Raw genomic sequence first — 21,679 nt, 5'->3', positions numbered from 1 at the left:
AATTATCACCAATAAACTAAGACTATCAAAATAAATAGATATTGACGGTATTTTCACCATCAAACTTGCTCGATTCTCTAATGAATGTACTACGAATAACTTTGTGTATGTCGCAATCCATCACAAGGGAAGATGGCGGCCAAGAGCAAGGATCGACTCTGGCAGTTTGATGTTTCCGACCCTACCAAGCATCCCGATGGTTTTACTGTCTACAAAGTATCATGCAAGGTTGTTAGTTAATCATTTTAATGGTTATCTGGTTAGGTAATATGGTAAAACTGTTTCAAATTCGCATGGAAATCTATCATAAATCAGCTGTCTGGTAGCCGGTGATGCATGGTTGCCACAGTCGGTGCATGACAGTTGTCAGAAAATGTGGTACTGGCAATTTCATTCCACGTTGACAAAGTAGTTTAGATTAGATGATTAAAGCTCTATTGAATAATTGTCCTTATTATTATATCGAGTTGTTTAGTTCTATAATTTACAAATGATGTGTTCAGTTATCCAGCAGATGATGCTGACCCCACAGGGGCATGGATCGCTTTACTTGTAACATAAAAAAATAGGGGTCTCCTATACTAATATATACAAAGGGATATAACGACAGACGAAAAATCCGTTACCCCCTTTTCTCTTTCAGCCCGTGTCAATCACAAATCTTTGTCCATATTGGATATACCTCGGTTGAATATTGAAGACAATTGATTTATTTACAAAATGAAACCATAACTACGACTGTCTGACACATAGTTATCCACTGACACCGCTTTAAGGTTGCAATTACACCATTAAATTGCGACCAAACCAAATTCTATACTCACGAGAAATGACCAAGTTTCAAGGATAAACTCGATAAATATATCCAAGGAATGGTTTAAATCCTTATTTGATATTCTCAATCCAATACATGTGCTGCCCGCTTCTCTGAAATACTACGTCGATCAGTTTCTACACACGACAAGTGGTATATGGGAATTTTCCCCCTCGCACACCTGCATTACACAGTAGCAGTCGACAACTAGACGCTATTTTCTTTCGAATTATTTTACGCTCCGCACAGAATGATGTCCCGCCCTATCATTGGCTACCTGTATGTATGCGAAAGGGAAGCTACTCCAAAAATGTTACCTCATTTGTTTTCTGCCACTGATAGGGCGGGACATCATTCTGTGCGGAGCGTAAAAATTAGTATAGGAGACCCCTATTTTTTTATGTTACAAGTAAAGCGATCCATGCCCCTGTGGCTGACCCATAAGTAAATGGCCTCACTGAAACATGCCAAGCTTGGAATTTTCACCATGCCTATGCTATACAAAATCTGGAACTAAACTGTAAACAAAAAGACACACTGTCAATCTGGCCCCAACAAAACTTTGTGTGTATACATAAACACCACTTGCATCTTTCCCCACTTCTTCAAAATCCAATTATTAGGTGCATGAGGTGATTTAAATTAAATTCTCTGCATTATGATTAATATTCATGGATTGTTTTTGTGGCAGAATCAACATCTCTAACATATGCAACCAGCTTACCTTGTAGCTATTATACAATTCAAGTTAATCTAATTAGTTTGGTAACAAACAATGAAATCCTGCATGTTCATAACATACAAATGAAGTAATGTTTTGATAAAGACTGTAAATGGTAAATTAAAAAGTACCTGTTTTTAACTTTAATAGCTATAACCATGCATGAGCCTTAAATTCTGTCAGGCCAAATAAAAAAATGTGTTTCTGGCTCCCTTACACAAGATGTACCCTGAAAAAATGGGTTCCTGGCTGACCCTATATCTAACATACACAAGATGTACCCTAAAAAAAAGTGCCAAACCAGAAACACTATTTGACAGAATGACCTTGGCCCCTTAATTCTAATGTGATTTTGCTTGTATGGTTTTGATGACCTGCAAAATGCAGAAAATAGTGTAAACACTTTTGTAACCAAGCTACATGATGACTTTGACTTGGCACAAATCATAAAATAAAAAGGCACAGATTACAATGTAGACATTTCAAGGATGCTTCAAGCCTTCAATATAAAAAATAAAATAAGACTAAGGTATGTGATAAAATTCAACCATGGTTCAGCACGCTACAGAGATATATAGATAAACCAATCAAGGAAATCTGGGCTTGATGATCATGCGTTTCCAGTGATTATATATTGCTCAAATTTTGTAATTAAAACATGAATGCTTTCTTTTTTTAGGTGTTCCAGATCCATTCACCTGAAAGTTTGACAGAGGTAAGTCTTATATTGAAAAAAACTGGCAACAGAAGATGATATCAGGGATCCATGTTCTACTGTAATTTTGGTGATTTTTTTTGTATATAAATACAGTTACCTCTCCATTATTTTGTTTTATTTACAATTGCCTTAATTTCCCTCATAGAAAACATGGTAACAGCAACTGTATTTACATGCCAATAAAATGGGTCAAGAACATGACCTAGTCGGTGAAGTAACAATTGGCATAGGAATACATGTACACAAGTCAAGTTCTAGACTCTAAAGTTGATACTTATTAAAAACAAAATTTTAAACAAGAAATAAATAAAATATAACGAGAAATCTGTGTATTGAGGGTCGTCTGCTAAACTTGGACACCTGCCAGTTTTACATGTCGGTAACGAATTGACCGAACGATGGCTGGTGCATTTGGTAATTTGATGCTATCTCTACCAGAAGAAGATAATGTTGTAAATGTCTTGTTAGACTTCAAATAATATACGTACATGCATGCTCGACTTGATTTATTACCTCATAAACAAAGAAAAGTTGAAATGTAATCCTTAATTGGATATCACTGTAGCACAGTCGGGCCAGGAAACGTCTGTTCACCAAATAGCTCAGTTGGTAAGATTGACAGTATAACAATCTGAGGTCTAGGGTTTGAATCTAGGCTGAGCCTCATTAACTTTTTACACTTAGAACACTGTTGATAATGTTATTTTGTTTATTTCTTTTTTAATATATTTTCATAAAAGTTCAGAAAGGTATGTGTTTACCTTGGTATATGGATTTCCTTTTGGAAATGACTTATTACAGCTATAGTCATGTCAGAAAAATCAGTTTTCAATGAAAAGTCACAGTTTTTGGCAGGAATCCTCAAGAGGAGTTTATGTCAAATTGCATGAAAAACAAACTCATAACATGTATAGATAAAAATAAAGTTAAGAAAATCATGGTATTGTCTGAAATGTGTTATCAAACAGATATCCTGTGTATCTATTTGACGTGCAGTCCTCACATCATTGAAAGCCATATACAGATAATACTGTACTTGAAGTTACTAAAACATCATGTCAATTTTTTCTCAAAATTTGTTGCAGATACTTTTATGGAAAAGATACAATGACTTCAAGAACTTATTCCGAGTGATGTTGGCACTTCACAGAGCTCTTCACAGAAAGGAGGAATTCCCCAAATTTGCCAAACCCAAACTTTTTGGTAAGGAAACGTAAAAACTGAATTTTATGGTTGATATTTTTTAGGGGCCAAAGTCAAAACTAACCTCACTGGGATTAGACTATTTTTTCTACTTTTGTAAATGTTTTTCTCAAGCTCTGTTATAAAGTAGGTCATGATCATTTGCTTATTTCCCTGAAAGTTGAAATGTTTGTTTCCGAATCACTTAATGGTCATTAGGTGAATTGTCTTCTGTACAATATAAAATATATAACTCTTTGTAATGTGATGAGACAGATTCTCAGAAAAAAAACTTACAATCTCTCTGGATGAGTTTTTCAGACATGTATTGACAAGTAAAATAAAGCACAAATTATTTTACAATCATGTAAAAGGGAACTTTATAGATCCTACCCCAAAAAGGGTGAAATTCTGTTTCTGAATTTACAAGATTTAATGATTTTTCAAGATCTCTCATACTTATATATTCTTCTGGAACTTTGTATAAATGAAATTGTTAATTGTTAACTAATTTGTTTTTGTGTTTATCAGGTCGTTTTGAAGATTCTGTGATAGAGGAAAGACGTATCAGTGCCCTACAGTTACTGAACTTTATTGGTAATCAGCCTCATCTTCACAAGTCAAAGGCATTCCAGGAATTTCTAAAGGTACACTGTTACATTGATTCTCTGGACCAGACGGATCGTGATGTATTTAACTACAAGTTATTCATAAAACAGTTTACCAAACCTGAATTCTCTTGCTTAATAAAATTTTTCTTTCAGTAGAAAGGATAAGATTGGAAGTCCTTTTTGTTGTATAAGGCAAAATGTGGAATTGAACAAAATCTGTGCGAAATAAATTTGCATGCTGCACTCTGAATCATCAGTCAATTTCTGCACAATACCTTAATCGAATATGATCAGATTCTGACAAAACTTGGTAAATACTCGTTTTAGACTAAGATTTAGGCTATGTTTGGAGAAAACATTTCTAAATCTCCAAAGTTGGATGGAATTTTAGATCAAATATATAAGCAAGGGAAAAAACCCAGACACTTGACACACAAAACATCCATCACTGAACTGATCTTTTGATTCCATATTGATTTTCCATATAAGGTATATGAGAGGGCTATTGTAAACCTTCGGATGTAGTTGTTGAAAGATGACCTAAATATTGTAAATTTGCATTTTCAGTATTTTTAGAAAGCATGTCACTGAACTAGAAAATGTACAGATGGTCTGATTTAAATTTTTCATCACAAATAATTACAAAAAGATTCATATTTTGATGAATTGGTTTGAAAAGAGCTGGACTCTTATTTTAAATCTGTTATTATCGTGGACAGGGAGGGAAGCAGAGACACGGTTTGTTTGGAAGTACAATGAAGCCGTCTAAACTGGACATTCTGTCTCCAGACTCCACGTCATCCACAGAATCCGAGGATTCACTGAATAAATCTGGTAGCGACCTGCTGCAGCCAGTAAAACATCCCCCGAGCGACCAGAACAATGTCACTGACGACAGCAACACAGACGGAGATTCAGAACACAGGTGTGCTTGTGTAGAGTAATATACAGTTACACAGAAATATTTCACTGTTATAACAGATACAATAACTAATGCTGACAAAGATTCAGGACACTGCAGGTGTGCTTGTGTAGAGTAATATACAGTTACACAGAAATATTTCACTGTTATAATAAATACAATAACTAGTAAGAACAATTTACATAAATCTACATAATAATCAGTGAAAAGGTTTCCTTATTTCTGTATGAAATTGCCTTTTTTTATCACCATGCATTGTTTCCTTTTTTTTCTTTTTTTTTTTTTCGTGGGGGTGGGGGTGTCTTTATTACTGTGAATGAAAATACATGTATTAAATATTTAGCTTGTTTGATAAACTTACTTGTATAAAATCTAGGATTATAACATGAAATTTGTTTGAAAGTATGTGTGTAACTCGATTAAAGTGTTTGTAATATAAATTGGTTTGTTTTCCAGTGATCAGAAGGAGTTGAGATTGGAAGGTGTGTGGAATTTCCCACAGATCCCGGACAACATCAGCCTCAATTCGTACGATGATGACGTAGAGGATGCTGATGTTGAGTCGAACCTCAGTGCCTCCCTCCCTGACACAGACATCGCCTACTTCGATCCCCTGTCTACAGATGACCTGGAAAGCAAAACTGATATACACACTAATGGCAGTTGGTTGTTTGCAGCCATGAACACATGTGCAGGTATTTTGATTAGTAAGACGTTTATCAAATACAGAGTCATCTATTATAATGAAAATTTGATGAATACAAAAGAAAAATGAGATTACACTAGAAGACAATGAATGGCTTTATTATTTTTAATTTCATAATAGAAATGGATACCGAGGACTTGAGGGATGATACAGATTCAACAACACCATCAGATACTGATGCTGGTATTCAGGTAATACACTGACTGTATCTATTTCAGTTTTGCAAAAATTCATTATTTTGTTCCAAAAATGTGTACAATGTTTTGATTGAACCATCAAACCTTTTGCATTTGGATCAAGAAAATGTTTCAGAAGGACTGTTGTTTGTCTTTATTTAAATATGCTAATTTTAAATGAGAACATTATTGTTTTAAAACCAAACAGATTGATTTTGACGAAAAGACGGAGGAGATGATGACCTCGACAGATACAGTCATTGAAGTGAAGATTGATGGCGTAGATATCACAGAGTCAAGCAGTGGAAGTCTGAAATCCTCAACACAAGATCTCAGTGAATTCGACCCACTGCGAATGAGGTCTGAATCTAGCATTGAGTATGGTAAGGGTGACCTTGACCTTTCACATGCTACCGGGAAAGGAAGCGCGTCATCGCTTAGTAACAGTGTCACGTCAAGTGCAACATCGTCCCCGGTACATAAGGTTGGTCGCAGTCCACACCGCGTTCGGTCACAAACCGGCGAATCTGTGTCCACTATGGATCTAGGGGGTAAGGAGGACTACATCTATATGGCGGCCAATCAGATCTGTCAGGCACAGGACCATGAGGCCAACGGTCGATATGAGCTCGCCTTCTCCTCATACAAGAGCGGAGTGGGAATCCTGCTCCAGGGGGTTCAAGGTGAGAACGTACAAGGTACTATCAGATTTTACTCTAAACGGAAACCTATGGAGTGGAATTGTCTACTCTCTTTCAAAAGACAGCACTCATCAGTCTCTATCCAATAAGGGTATGACAGTGTTCTCCCCAGGAATTTTTTGATGCGCTATGGTATCTTTTTGTAAAACCCTTCCATCAAAGCGCAGTGCTGCCAACCATTTCCGCGTCACTACCCATCTATCATGCGCGACGCCACTTTGAGAAAGAAAACTCAAAACAAGAGTAATAATTGATGTACTCAATTTTTTACTTGTGACGTAACAATTACAATCATAGTGATTATAATTGTTACGTCACAAATAAAACATTGCTGACATCAGGTTTCACAATTATATGACGCTACCTGGTGAAGGTTTACATTGTTCTTTTTCACATAAATTCTATTTAAGTCAATTTTAAAACAAGGTTTAGAGAAAGAGAAAAGATAATAACTATGTGGGTGTCAAGTGTATGACAGTTTTATCATGGGTGGTATATGTGGTCAGTGCTTCAGCATGGCTAACATTGCTATCCATCCATATACACACATAGCATATTATCTTGTAATACAGCTGTGTGATAAAGATAGAGAATGGCTGGCATTTATAGAATTTTGAATTATGTAGGCATTAATATGGTAGACATAATTATTGTTATTAACAATAACGATATCATACTCAAACAAAGACAAAAAACTTAAAAATTATAACCAAAGCAATGTTTTTTTGTATATATGTAGTTATATATATAAATGTTGTTCATTCATCAGGAGATAAGAATAGAGCAAGGAGGGATGCTGTGAGGAGAAAAACAGCCCAGTACCTCATCAAGGCAGAAGATTTGTACAATAGACACCTGGCTAAGGAGTCTCTGGACCAGAAACGATGGGCAGTATGTACACCCAATAACAAGGCTGAAATGACTTTTGATTATAAGTGTACTTAGATAGATGGTGCAGAATCTGTCATCCATCAACATCAGTTTTTCCTTACAACAACTTCTTCTTCATGCCTAGACTCTTAATATTTGTACCATTGGTTGTGGATGTGGAGGGTGTTGGTACCATTGGTTGTGGATGTGGAGGGTGTTGGTACCATTGGTTGTGGATGTGGAGGGTGTTGGTACCATTGGTTGTGGATGTGGAGGGTGTTGGTACCATTGGTTGTGGATGTGGAGGGTGTTGGTACCATTGGTTGTGGATGTGGAGGGTGTTGGTACCATTGGTTGTGGATGTGGAGGGTGTTGTTACCATTGGTTGTGGATGTGGAGGGTGTTCATTTGAATAACCATCACTCAATTTCAAGGCCAAAAGGGTCAAATATGATTAAAAGAAATAGGTGAAAAATCAAACAACAACAGGAGGGTATTACAAACTTGTAGGGGTGATGTTCCATGTATTACAGTGGTGTAAAAATTGATGAAACAACTTGAGTAAAATCATACATATTGCTATTAACAATTTTTAAAGAGTTACCTCCCTTCAATAGACAGTATTGACACGACTGGCAGGTTCCAACAACAATAAATGTAAAGCTCACTCTGATGCCAGTCAATAGGGTATTTGTTACTAAGGATACATCACCGGTTTATTTAAACTATTTAAATTATTTAAATATATAATTGAAAGAATGTTTTTAAAATGTAGAAGTATTGATAATACTGTATTTCACTCAATACAGAGGAGACAGGAGGCACTACCGGTAATGTCAGTTTGACATATATCTAGTTTTGTCATATTTATAGAAGATTATTGATGTTTTGTTTGCCTCATGTTAATTTTCTGAATAATATGTCACTTAACTTCAATAAGAGGACAAGTCATATTTATGTACAGTAAGGTGTTGATGTTTGCTCACCTAATGGTTGGTTGGAAAATATATTATTTAACCTCAAGAGAAGGAGACAGGAACATTTTTGGCATCAACAATGGTATTGAGTACCTGATTGTATTGTAGGCCGACGGAGACCTGTCACCGCTTTCTGAAGTTGACCCGTCCCTGGCGCTGTTGAAGGGGTCTACCGGGGAGCTGAAGAACTACAAGGTGCTGGGTACGGTAGACAAGGTGTTACTTGTCATGGATAAAAGTACAGATGACACCTACATCATGAAGGTATCTTACATTTATATTTATTCTGTATGTAAATCAGTAATATGTAAGAAGTATCTTACACTTATACTTATTCTGTATGTAAATCAGTAATATGTGAGAAGTACAGACGACACCTACATCATGAAGGTAACTTACATTTATACCTATTCTGTATGTAAATCAGTAATATGTGAGAAGTACAGACGACACCTACATCATGAAGGTAACTTACATTTATACCTATTCTGTATGTAAATCAGTAATATGTGAGAAGTACAGACGACACCTACATCATGAAGGTAACTTACATTTATACCTATTCTGTATGTAAATCAGTAATATGTGAGAAGTACAGATGACACCTACATCATGAAGGTAACTTACATTTATACCTATTCTGTATGTAAATCAGTAATATGTGAGAAGTACAGATGACACCTACATCATGAAGGTAACTTACATTTATACCTATTCTGTATGTAAATCAGTAATATGTGAGAAGTACAGATGACACCTACATCATGAAGGTAACTTACATTTATACCTATTCTGTATGTAAATCAGTAATATGTGAGAAGTACAGATGACACCTACATCATGAAGGTAACTTACATTTATACCTATTCTGTATGTAAATCAGTAATATGTGAGAAGTACAGATGACACCTACATCATGAAGGTAACTTACATTTATACCTATTCTGTATGTAAATCAGTAATATGTGAGAAGTACAGATGACACCTACATCATGAAGGTAACTTACATTTATACCTATTCTGTATGTAAATCAGTAATATGTGAGAAGTACAGATGACACCTACATCATGAAGGTAACTTACATTTATACCTATTCTGTATGTAAATCAGTAATATGTGAGAAGTACAGATGACACCTACATCATGAAGGTAACTTACATTTATACCTATTCTGTATGTAAATCAGTAATATGTGAGAAGTACAGATGACACCTACATCATGAAGGTAACTTACATTTATACCTATTCTGTATGTAAATCAGTAATATGTGAGAAGTACAGATGACACCTACATCATGAAGGTAACTTACATTTATACCTATTCTGTATGTAAATCAGTAATATGTGAGAAGTACAGATGACACCTACATCATGAAGGTAACTTACATTTATACCTATTCTGTATGTAAATCAGTAATATGTGAGAAGTACAGATGACACCTACATCATGAAGGTAACTTACATTTATACCTATTCTGTATGTAAATCAGTAATATGTGAGAAGTACAGATGACACCTACATCATGAAGGTAACTTACATTTATACCTATTCTGTATGTAAATCAGTAATATGTGAGAAGTACAGATGACACCTACATCATGAAGGTAACTTACATTTATACCTATTCTGTATGTAAATCAGTAATATGTGAGAAGTACAGATGACACCTACATCATGAAGGTAACTTACATTTATACCTATTCTGTATGTAAATCAGTAATATGTGAGAAGTACAGATGACACCTACATCATGAAGGTAACTTACATTTATACCTATTCTGTATGTAAATCAGTAATATGTGAGAAGTACAGATGACACCTACATCATGAAGGTAACTTACATTTATACCTATTCTGTATGTAAATCAGTAATATGTGAGAAGTACAGATGACACCTACATCATGAAGGTAACTTACATTTATACCTATTCTGTATGTAAATCAGTAATATGTGAGAAGTACAGATGACACCTACATCATGAAGGTAACTTACATTTATACCTATTCTGTATGTAAATCAGTAATATGTGAGAAGTACAGATGACACCTACATCATGAAGGTAACTTACATTTATACCTATTCTGTATGTAAATCAGTAATATGTGAGAAGTACAGATGACACCTACATCATGAAGGTAACTTACATTTATACCTATTCTGTATGTAAATCAGTAATATGTGAGAAGTACAGATGACACCTACATCATGAAGGTAACTTACATTTATACCTATTCTGTATGTAAATCAGTAATATGTGAGAAGTACAGATGACACCTACATCATGAAGGTAACTTACATTTATACCTATTCTGTATGTAAATCAGTAATATGTGAGAAGTACAGATGACACCTACATCATGAAGGTAACTTACATTTATACCTATTCTGTATGTAAATCAGTAATATGTGAGAAGTACAGATGACACCTACATCATGAAGGTAACTTACATTTATACCTATTCTGTATGTAAATCAGTAATATGTGAGAAGTACAGATGACACCTACATCATGAAGGTAACTTACATTTATACCTATTCTGTATGTAAATCAGTAATATGTGAGAAGTACAGATGACACCTACATCATGAAGGTAACTTACATTTATACCTATTCTGTATGTAAATCAGTAATATGTGAGAAGTACAGATGACACCTACATCATGAAGGTAACTTACATTTATACCTATTCTGTATGTAAATCAGTAATATGTGAGAAGTACAGATGACACCTACATCATGAAGGTAACTTACATTTATACCTATTCTGTATGTAAATCAGTAATATGTGAGAAGTACAGATGACACCTACATCATGAAGGTAACTTACATTTATACCTATTCTGTATGTAAATCAGTAATATGTGAGAAGTACAGATGACACCTACATCATGAAGGTAACTTACATTTATACCTATTCTGTATGTAAATCAGTAATATGTGAGAAGTACAGATGACACCTACATCATGAAGGTAACTTACATTTATACCTATTCTGTATGTAAATCAGTAATATGTGAGAAGTACAGATGACACCTACATCATGAAGGTAACTTACATTTATACCTATTCTGTATGTAAATCAGTAATATGTGAGAAGTACAGATGACACCTACATCATGAAGGTAACTTACATTTATACCTATTCTGTATGTAAATCAGTAATATGTGAGAAGTACAGATGACACCTACATCATGAAGGTAACTTACATTTATACCTATTCTGTATGTAAATCAGTAATATGTGAGAAGTACAGATGACACCTACATCATGAAGGTAACTTACATTTATACCTATTCTGTATGTAAATCAGTAATATGTGAGAAGTACAGATGACACCTACATCATGAAGGTAACTTACATTTATACCTATTCTGTATGTAAATCAGTAATATGTGAGAAGTACAGATGACACCTACATCATGAAGGTAACTTACATTTATACCTATTCTGTATGTAAATCAGTAATATGTGAGAAGTACAGATGACACCTACATCATGAAGGTAACTTACATTTATACCTATTCTGTATGTAAATCAGTAATATGTGAGAAGTACAGATGACACCTACATCATGAAGGTAACTTACATTTATACCTATTCTGTATGTAAATCAGTAATATGTGAGAAGTACAGATGACACCTACATCATGAAGGTAACTTACATTTATACCTATTCTGTATGTAAATCAGTAATATGTGAGAAGTACAGATGACACCTACATCATGAAGGTAACTTACATTTATACCTATTCTGTATGTAAATCAGTAATATGTGAGAAGTACAGATGACACCTACATCATGAAGGTAACTTACATTTATACCTATTCTGTATGTAAATCAGTAATATGTGAGAAGTACAGATGACACCTACATCATGAAGGTAACTTACATTTATACCTATTCTGTATGTAAATCAGTAATATGTGAGAAGTACAGATGACACCTACATCATGAAGGTAACTTACATTTATACCTATTCTGTATGTAAATCAGTAATATGTGAGAAGTACAGATGACACCTACATCATGAAGGTAACTTACATTTATACCTATTCTGTATGTAAATCAGTAATATGTGAGAAGTACAGATGACACCTACATCATGAAGGTAACTTACATTTATACCTATTCTGTATGTAAATCAGTAATATGTGAGAAGTACAGATGACACCTACATCATGAAGGTAACTTACATTTATACCTATTCTGTATGTAAATCAGTAATATGTGAGAAGTACAGATGACACCTACATCATGAAGGTAACTTACATTTATACCTATTCTGTATGTAAATCAGTAATATGTGAGAAGTACAGATGACACCTACATCATGAAGGTAACTTACATTTATACCTATTCTGTATGTAAATCAGTAATATGTGAGAAGTACAGATGACACCTACATCATGAAGGTAACTTACATTTATACCTATTCTGTATGTAAATCAGTAATATGTGAGAAGTACAGATGACACCTACATCATGAAGGTAACTTACATTTATACCTATTCTGTATGTAAATCAGTAATATGTGAGAAGTACAGATGACACCTACATCATGAAGGTAACTTACATTTATACCTATTCTGTATGTAAATCAGTAATATGTGAGAAGTACAGATGACACCTACATCATGAAGGTAACTTACATTTATACCTATTCTGTATGTAAATCAGTAATATGTGAGAAGTACAGATGACACCTACATCATGAAGGTAACTTACATTTATACCTATTCTGTATGTAAATCAGTAATATGTGAGAAGTACAGATGACACCTACATCATGAAGGTAACTTACATTTATACCTATTCTGTATGTAAATCAGTAATATGTGAGAAGTACAGATGACACCTACATCATGAAGGTAACTTACATTTATACCTATTCTGTATGTAAATCAGTAATATGTGAGAAGTACAGATGACACCTACATCATGAAGGTAACTTACATTTATACCTATTCTGTATGTAAATCAGTAATATGTGAGAAGTACAGATGACACCTACATCATGAAGGTAACTTACATTTATACCTATTCTGTATGTAAATCAGTAATATGTGAGAAGTACAGATGACACCTACATCATGAAGGTAACTTACATTTATACCTATTCTGTATGTAAATCAGTAATATGTGAGAAGTACAGATGACACCTACATCATGAAGGTAACTTACATTTATACCTATTCTGTATGTAAATCAGTAATATGTGAGAAGTACAGATGACACCTACATCATGAAGGTAACTTACACTTATACCTATTCTGTATGTAAATCAGTAATATGTGAGAAGTACATATTACACCTACATCATGAAGGTAACTTACACGTATACCTATTCTGTATGTAAATCAGTAATATGTGAGAAGTACAGATGACACCTACATCATGAAGGTGACTTACATTTATACCTATTCTGTATTTCCACTCCTACTTAACGCTTAGCAATTTAGGAGTGGGATGACTGGTTCGCCCACTGTCAGTATAATGAGACCGGGTGGGGTTTACTGTATGTTTCAGTGAGGTAGCACTATAAAGTCAGCATCAGTTCCGGGCTATTACAAGGAGACAAACATGAACATATCGCAGCCTCCCAAAACACACACACATACACTACACGCATGCATCTTGCACACAGGCTAGGGAGGCCGTCCTTAAATGACCATAGCTGTTGATAGGACGTTAAACAATACTGAACAAAACCAAACCAAACCTATTCTGTATGTAAATCAGTAATATGTGAGCGTTGTCTGTAGGTATTATTAATGAATATCTTAAATTCTTAATGATGAAGATGCTATTTTAATAATGATAGAAATTATATACCTGAAAGATTATAAATTTCTGAACGATTTTCACACCGATTCTTGCGACACTTAAACTCTGGTGAAATAGAGTGATTGACAGTATTTTCTTTGATATATATAGTGAATGAAATATTCAAAATTGAAAAACAAACTGCAGTTTACAAACAGTCCTGTTTATAGCTCACCTGGTCCGAAGGACCATAATGAGCTTATGCCGTGGCGCAGCGTCCGTCGTCCGTTGTCAACTTTTTCTTCAAAACCTATCTCCTCCTATACGCCAAAGAGGATTTGAACCAAATTTAGTCTGAAGCATCACTAGGGGAGGGCAATCATTTCTTAAATAAATGAGGTTGGTTCGACCCCTGATGCCAGGGGGGAGGAGCCCTGAAGAGGAACTTAGCTAAATTTGCTTTAAAATGCATCACCTGCTATACGCTAATGAGGATTTCAACCAAATTAAGTCTGAAGCATCAGTAGGGAAGGCCAATTATTTCTTAAATAAATGAGGTTGGTTCGACCCCTGAGGCCAGGGGGGCGGGGCCCTGAAGGGGAACTTAGCTAAATTGGCTTTAAAACGCATCTCCTCCTTAAAACACCAGAGAAGATTTCAACCAAATTTGCTCTGAAACTTCATTGGGGGGGGGGGGGGGGCAATCATTTCCTAAATAAATGAGACTGGTTCGACACCTGGGGCTAGGAAGACCGGGCTCCAAACAGGACAATTTTTATTTTTTTGCTTTGAGACGGTCAAATTTGGTCAAAAACATTATTGAGGAAGAACAAACATTTCTTAATTGAATGAGGTTGATTTGAGCCCTGCGGTCCTAAGAAATGGTACAGCTAGATTATCATATTATATGGTGTAGTTTTCATAAATTGTTGAAAATTGGTTTCTAGGTTTATAAAAGCTTATAGTTGACTGAAAATTAAAATATTGTCTAATTACACCCTGTAATATGACATATTACTTATTTCAAAATCTGTTAACATGGCAAGTCAATGGAGGCCCCTGATTAGTTGAAAGTCAGATATTGTGGTCCCAGTTGGGTTAGAACATAAATCTTGTCTGGTTTTGAGGAAATTTCATATAAAGATGTACTAATGCATTCAGTTGTAATGACTTCAATATAAAACCAGGTGAGCGTTACAGGTCCAATGGACCTCTTGTTTCTATAGTAATATATGTGAATTTGAAAATAAAGTTAAAATCAGTTGCTAATTATAACAAATGTACGACACTAAACTTGGCTAAACATGTACTTGCCTCAAAGTCTGACGGGTCTGTATATTTCCTGGAACAAATTACTTTGTCTGTTACATAAAACAACAGAGAAAGGATTCTCTAAATCTTGTCTGATATATCAGACTACAGGGAAGTAAGTCTCTAAATCTAGTCTGATATATCAGACTTTTACAGGGAAGGAAGTCTCTAAATCTTGTCTGATATGTCATACTACAGGGAAGGGAGTCTCTAAATCTTGTCTGGTATGTCATACTACAGGGAGGGAAGTCTCTAAATATTGTCTGATATATCAGACTACAGGGAAGGGAGTCTCTAAATATTGTCTGAATTTTCAGACTATGGTGAAGGAAGTCTCTGCATGTCTTATCATAGTATCACACTACTGGAAGTCTCTGAAAACTGAGTGATATATCTCTGTCAACAGGGAAGGGAGTCTCTAAATCTTGTCTGAATTTTCAGACTTATTATGGAAGAGAAGTCTTTAAATATTGTCTCATATATATATCAAATTATAGGAAAGAGTTCTCTAAATCTTGTCTGTTGTGTCATGATCAGACTGGGGGGAAAGACATCTCTAAAATGTTGTCTGGTTGATAAAAAAATTGGAAAGAAGTATCAATAAAGTTTTATAAATCAGCATACAGGGGAGAGTCTCTTAATCTTTTCAGGGAACACATTCTCTGAATTTTGTGTGAAATACAATCGCAGGTCAATACTAAAGGGACAAGTTCAATGACATTTCACATTCAAGTTCAGATTCATGTATTCAAAAATATGAATATTGTAAAAAAAAATATGGAACATTAATGATTCCTGTATATTATTTGGTTTATATTTATGGCTTTTTTTTATAATTGATTGCTTTTTGCAGACTATCCACAAATCCAGTACCTGTACTACAAGGTCTAAGACCATCCTGCCAGTATCCTGCCCGTATATGGTTGGACTTCACAAGTTTTACGAGACAGACAATGCCATTCACCTGTTGCTGCAGTATGCCGCTGGTGGAAAGCTGTGGACATACATTGGAGCTTACCTACAATCTAGTCGAGGAAACCCTCGGGACAACGCCCCCGGGCTGGTCACTGATAGGGACTTGTACACTCACGCATACATGGGACAGAAAATTCATAGCAGTGACAACTCTGTGTTGGACTCCAGTAAACTGGAGGGTGGTAAACAGCAGGCTGATATGGACAATGTGTGTAAAGATAAAGAGTTTGCTGCACTCCATATGAAATACACTAAAGACAATGAAACCTGTGTCTACAGTGCTAATAAGCCAGGCATTGTGCCTACCGATTCAGAATCTAACGTGCCAGGCCAGATGTCAAAACCGTCAGACGGGGAAATAATCTGTGATAAGGATAAGAGTCCCGCCGATAAAAAACGACGAAACCACACTCTGAGTAGTATTTCTTCCTTAGATAACCAAGATATGGGTGATACAGATATATCAGATTTTAAGCCTTGTCAATTGGACCACAAAGATTTTCAAATTAGTGATATCTTAGAGAACACCAAATCTAACCTAGACTGTTTCAGCATTAATAGTATAGAGAGTAACGAGGGGGTACAGAGAATGGACAGTAATGCATCAGACAACACCACATTCGAGAGTATTCCGGAGGAAAGTGAAGTGTCGCCAAAGCACAAGCCTCATTTTGAGGACGATGTGTTTGACGGGGGTAAAGTGTCTCATACGCAGGAGATTCGTGAAAATGTGCCTGAGGACGATGCAGATATTATCGTAAAAAATGCAAAAGAGCTCATCAAATCAGTTGAAAGGACGTTATCTGTTGTCGATGGAGAAGTTGAAGAAGCGATATCACCAAAGAAATTGTCAGACTTTGGTTCAGATAGTAAAAGAGATATTTCTAGTGTTCAGGATAGTAATGATTTGTCCTCGGGCACGCCGACATCACAAAGCATAAGTGACCTACAAGACGACAGGGTCAGAGGTCAAGATTCAGCAAGTCTGGCAGAGGATTATGATAGTTCAAATGAAACCAGTATATATGACCTCAACAGGTCAAATGAAGGTCAAGGTTCAGACACAAGTGATGGGGAGCAAATGAAAGCAATGAGTGATTCCCCCAAGAAAGATCCATCAGAACTTGAACAGGTGTCTGTAGAGTTGTTAGAAGATAGCAAAGACAGGTCAAACACTTTAGTCAAACCAAAATCTGACCCTGACTTAACCTCAAGAAAATATAGTGACCTTGACCGCAAAGAGTCAAGGTCATCAACCTTCACAGAACACTCGCTGACTAGACATCCTACTCCGCCGAAGAAACTTAGCCTGAATCGCATGAACTCTAAAGACCTGTGCCGGTCAGCATCCATGGAACGAGAATTGACCTCCCCATTGAAGACGAGACACAGAAATTTCTCAGGTTTGTTCCAGCAGCTTGATTTAGCCACTAGTAGTCCAGAGCAGGTCCACCTACCCGAGTCCTGTATCCAACAATGGGCAGCCGAGATGGTGGTGGCATTGTCAAGGCTTCATGCAGAGGGAATATTTTGCAGGTACGCTTTCTTATTTTCATGGTAGCATATAACTTTCATTGATTGCAAGGAGTGATGACGATGTGAATTCAACATGACATCATATATTTACGAAGCATTTTGAACCATTAATTCTTCATGTAAATGAAAACAATTGAAGGCATTCAAAACCATATACATACATAAAGAATACCTGGTGGAAACATTTTAGCCATGAATTATTATGATATGATAAACCAGATTTATTTGATATACTTAATTACAGTCTATTACAGACAATACCATATACAATGAGATCATTAAAAATTAAATGTACCTAGTACTTATTTTTTATAAATAAACTCCAAATAATTTCAAATATGGCAAACACTGAATTTTTGAAACATTTCACTTCATTGTTACTCAAGAGCATAATTGACATGGATTGGACTTACTACCCAAAATTTAGGTCTCAAGGTATTATTCAGCTTCACCTCACACATAAAATTTACAAGTAACGATGTGTAATTTAGGAGGCATGGTAGTCTAGTGGTAGGGCGCCGGGCGCATGACCGAAGGGTTGTGGGTTTGAGTCACGGCACGGGACTGTGTTGTATCTTTGAGCAAAATACTTTACTCCGCTTGATCCAGTCTACTTAGCTGTAAATGAGTGCATGGTTGGGCAGTGCTAGAATTGATGAATGCTAGCTGTGAGCGCCAAAATGGCAGCACCCGCTGTATGCTCCCTAGGGTATTGAGAAAGATATTGGCTGGTTGCAAAGGCCCTATAACCACGAATGATAATTTGTGAACCGCTTTGAGATGACCTACGAATAATGTTGTGATAATATACAGTTAAAGTATGGGGTTGAAGAATATAGCAAGTTTCTGGTGTCCCGAGGCGAAGCCAAGGGATATAGGCATGGTCAAGGGACACCAGAAACTTGCTATATCCCTCAACCCCATACTTTAACCGTTTTATTATACTGATACACACTGAAGCTCTGCCCACCTTTCACCTGATTGGCTCGGCGGAAACACCTGAGTGTAGGTGTGTTTTAGTTCAGAAGGTGTGTTTAAGTTCCCAGACTAACACACAGGACTAAAACACAGTCAGTCAAAAGTGGGGATATATTCGATTTTATATAGAGTAAATAAAGTAGAGGTATATTACTGCTAGTTATCACCCACCACTAAGTTTGCTGCCTCCCTCCACAGAGACCTGAAGCCTAATAACATACTGCTGGGGGAGCGTGGACACATTCTTCTTACCTACTTCTGTCAAATCAGTACCACGGAGACCGACGTAGACTTCGAGGCCGTGGACCAACTATATGTTGCACCAGGTATAAACTGTTATTTTTAATTGTTTAAAAATGCTCAAAGCTCTTTCCAGCATATATCTATATTATGAATTTTATACACCCTGTTTTCTATAATGCTGTGATTGTCCATTTGTATTACCTTATTTGTGAATTTGATTTTAACTATTATGATATTATACTAGGTAACTGTAGTGACCAATCTATTCATATTTTTAGAATTTTATTGCAATGCAAATAAACCAGATAAGTCCAATTTACCTGTAAAATAATTGGAGACTTTTTATTCAGTGCCGACTCATTGGGAAAGTCAGAGCATAAAACTCTGATATATCTTGAACTAACCATTCTAACCAACTCTTGATCTTTCATTCACAATTTTTCATTTTTCAATCCTTTACCTGCCTCTTTTGCTCATTAATTCAATCAATGTATATAAAACAACTCATTAAACTGCGACATTTTTCAACATTTTTATTCGTCAAACAATGGTTATTGTATGTACTTTTTGAGCATTATTAATTTTTGTCAAACTCTCCTATTAATTTTTGTCAAACTCTCCTATTAATTTTTGTCAAACTCTCCTATTAATTTTTGTCAAACTCTCCTACTGTCTCACATGAATAGGTTGGCGAACATGTTGTTAGGTAACAGTCTAGGCTGCTGAAACTTGTTTCAAATGTAGCAAAGTGTGCAATACATTAGAGTCTTAATGTTTACATTGTCAAATCTGAGCTGTGGATTCATTCTGTACAGAGGTGAGGAGTATATGTGGTTATACCGACGTCTGTGATTGGTGGAGTCTCGGCTCACTCCTCTACGAGCTTCTCACCGGACGCGTAAGTACCATGTTACCATGGTTACATTATTTCCAAACTCAGTTAGTTATAAAATGTTATGCTATTTTCAAAACAAAATTTTATCAGAATATCTTCAACAAAAAGTTTCCATGCATGTACCTCGGTATGTTTTTTGTATAAAAAAAAAAAAAAATATTAATGTAAAATGTATGCAAAAAGTATGGTAAGATATAGTAGGTTTATCTCAAGTCCCAAAATGTGATTCATATGGAAATTGAACAAAAGTAAATAAAAATTAAACTAACGAGCTAAAATACTTGTGCAAGAACCATGTAGATAAAGAAGAAATGTTGTGTTTATGTCCAAAAGAAAATAATATAAAACATTCTGTATCTCAACAATGTTAAAATTAGGTTAAAATATACTCTGTCAAAAACCAGTATTCATTTATATACAAAACAAGCCATAATAAAAGAAACATATCTTGTGAACTTGTACTGAATGAAATACAATGTATGTATAAATAAGGGCAAGATATATTAGGGTAATCACAAATCTCATGATGTGATCTATATGGAAGTTGAAAGAAAGTAAGTAAGAATTTACCAAACAAGAGCAGAATACTTGTGTAAGTATCTCGTTGAAAATGAAGAAGCAAAACAAATGAACTTGTATATTGTAATACAATGTGTGCACCTAATTAAGGCAATGTATATCATGTATATGATGCAGATAGAAAACAAAAAACAATGCAAAAATACAAAGCAAATGTAAAATGTAATGGTCTTTTTACATTTCCAAGAATGAATTTAAGAAGATTCTTTTCTAAAATCTGTTCATAAATATTGAAAAATTATTAAAACATTGTGGTTAATTTTCAATAAAACGACATAACACAAGGACAAAGAATTAAAAAAATAAAAAAAAAATAAAAAAAATATACAGGATTGCTTATATTTCTACAATTTTAGAGTTTGTTGAGCTGTCATCCTGGAGGAATCACTTCTCATACACAACTCTACATACCAGAGAGTATGTCTTCTGAGGCTAGAGGTCTCCTTCACCAGGTAAGTTAATTAAGAACGCTATTCCCATTAAAGATATACAAGGGCAGTGAAGCTGTGAATATGTTTGACCCTAGGACTCCCTGTACTAAACCCTAGGACTCACAGCACTAAACCATAGGACTCCATGTACAAAACCCTAGGACTCCCTGCACTAAACCATAGGACTCCCTGTGCTAAACCCTAGGACTCCATGTACTAAACCCTAGGACTCCCTGCACTAAACCTTACTACTCCTTGCAGTAAACCCCTATGACTTGCAGCACTAAACCCTAGGACTCCCTGCACTAAACCCTAGGACTCGCATCACTAAACCCTAGGACTTCCTGCACTCAACCCTAGGACTCCCTGCACTAAACCCTAGGACTCGCAGCACTAAACCGTAGGACTCCTGGCAATAAACCCTAGGACTCCCTGCACTCAACCCTAGGACTCCTTGCACTAAACCCTAGGACTCCCTGCACTAAACCCTAGGACTCCATGTACTAAACCCTCGGACTCGCAGCACTAAACCCTAGGACTTCCTGCACTCAACCCTAGGACTCC

The 21,679-nt window shown here is 35.6% G+C and overlaps 1 protein-coding gene across 2 annotated transcripts in view; it reads left to right on the top strand.

Annotated features, from left to right (window-relative positions):
* The first annotated feature begins 132 nt into the window (after positions 1-132).
* LOC110459611 (ribosomal protein S6 kinase delta-1-like) overlaps positions 133-21,679 on the top strand; it is a 32,366-nt gene continuing 10,819 nt past the window's right edge. The window contains exons 1-14 of one of the 2 annotated variants that reach the window (XM_021511957.1): positions 133-228; positions 2,215-2,250; positions 3,339-3,456; positions 3,967-4,082; positions 4,766-4,971; positions 5,425-5,663; positions 5,795-5,865; positions 6,059-6,533; positions 7,321-7,442; positions 8,507-8,662; positions 16,332-17,989; positions 19,166-19,293; positions 20,026-20,108; positions 21,041-21,136. In XM_021511957.1, the coding sequence (XP_021367632.1) occupies positions 133-228; positions 2,215-2,250; positions 3,339-3,456; positions 3,967-4,082; positions 4,766-4,971; positions 5,425-5,663; positions 5,795-5,865; positions 6,059-6,533; positions 7,321-7,442; positions 8,507-8,662; positions 16,332-17,989; positions 19,166-19,293; positions 20,026-20,108; positions 21,041-21,136 (3,600 nt within the window). Of the gene's footprint in view, positions 229-2,214; positions 2,251-3,338; positions 3,457-3,966; positions 4,083-4,765; positions 4,972-5,424; positions 5,676-5,794; positions 5,866-6,058; positions 6,534-7,320; positions 7,443-8,506; positions 8,663-16,331; positions 17,990-19,165; positions 19,294-20,025; positions 20,109-21,040; positions 21,137-21,679 lie in introns of both variants that reach the window. The other variant, XM_021511956.1, reaches the window with a different exon arrangement.

This window comes from Mizuhopecten yessoensis, unplaced genomic scaffold (genome assembly GCF_002113885.1).
Source record: "Mizuhopecten yessoensis strain PY_sf001 unplaced genomic scaffold, ASM211388v2 scaffold10135, whole genome shotgun sequence".
Taxonomy (NCBI): domain Eukaryota; kingdom Metazoa; phylum Mollusca; class Bivalvia; order Pectinida; family Pectinidae; genus Mizuhopecten; species Mizuhopecten yessoensis.
Note: the sequence above shows the minus strand (reverse complement) of the source record. Positions and strands in the feature narration are given on the sequence as shown.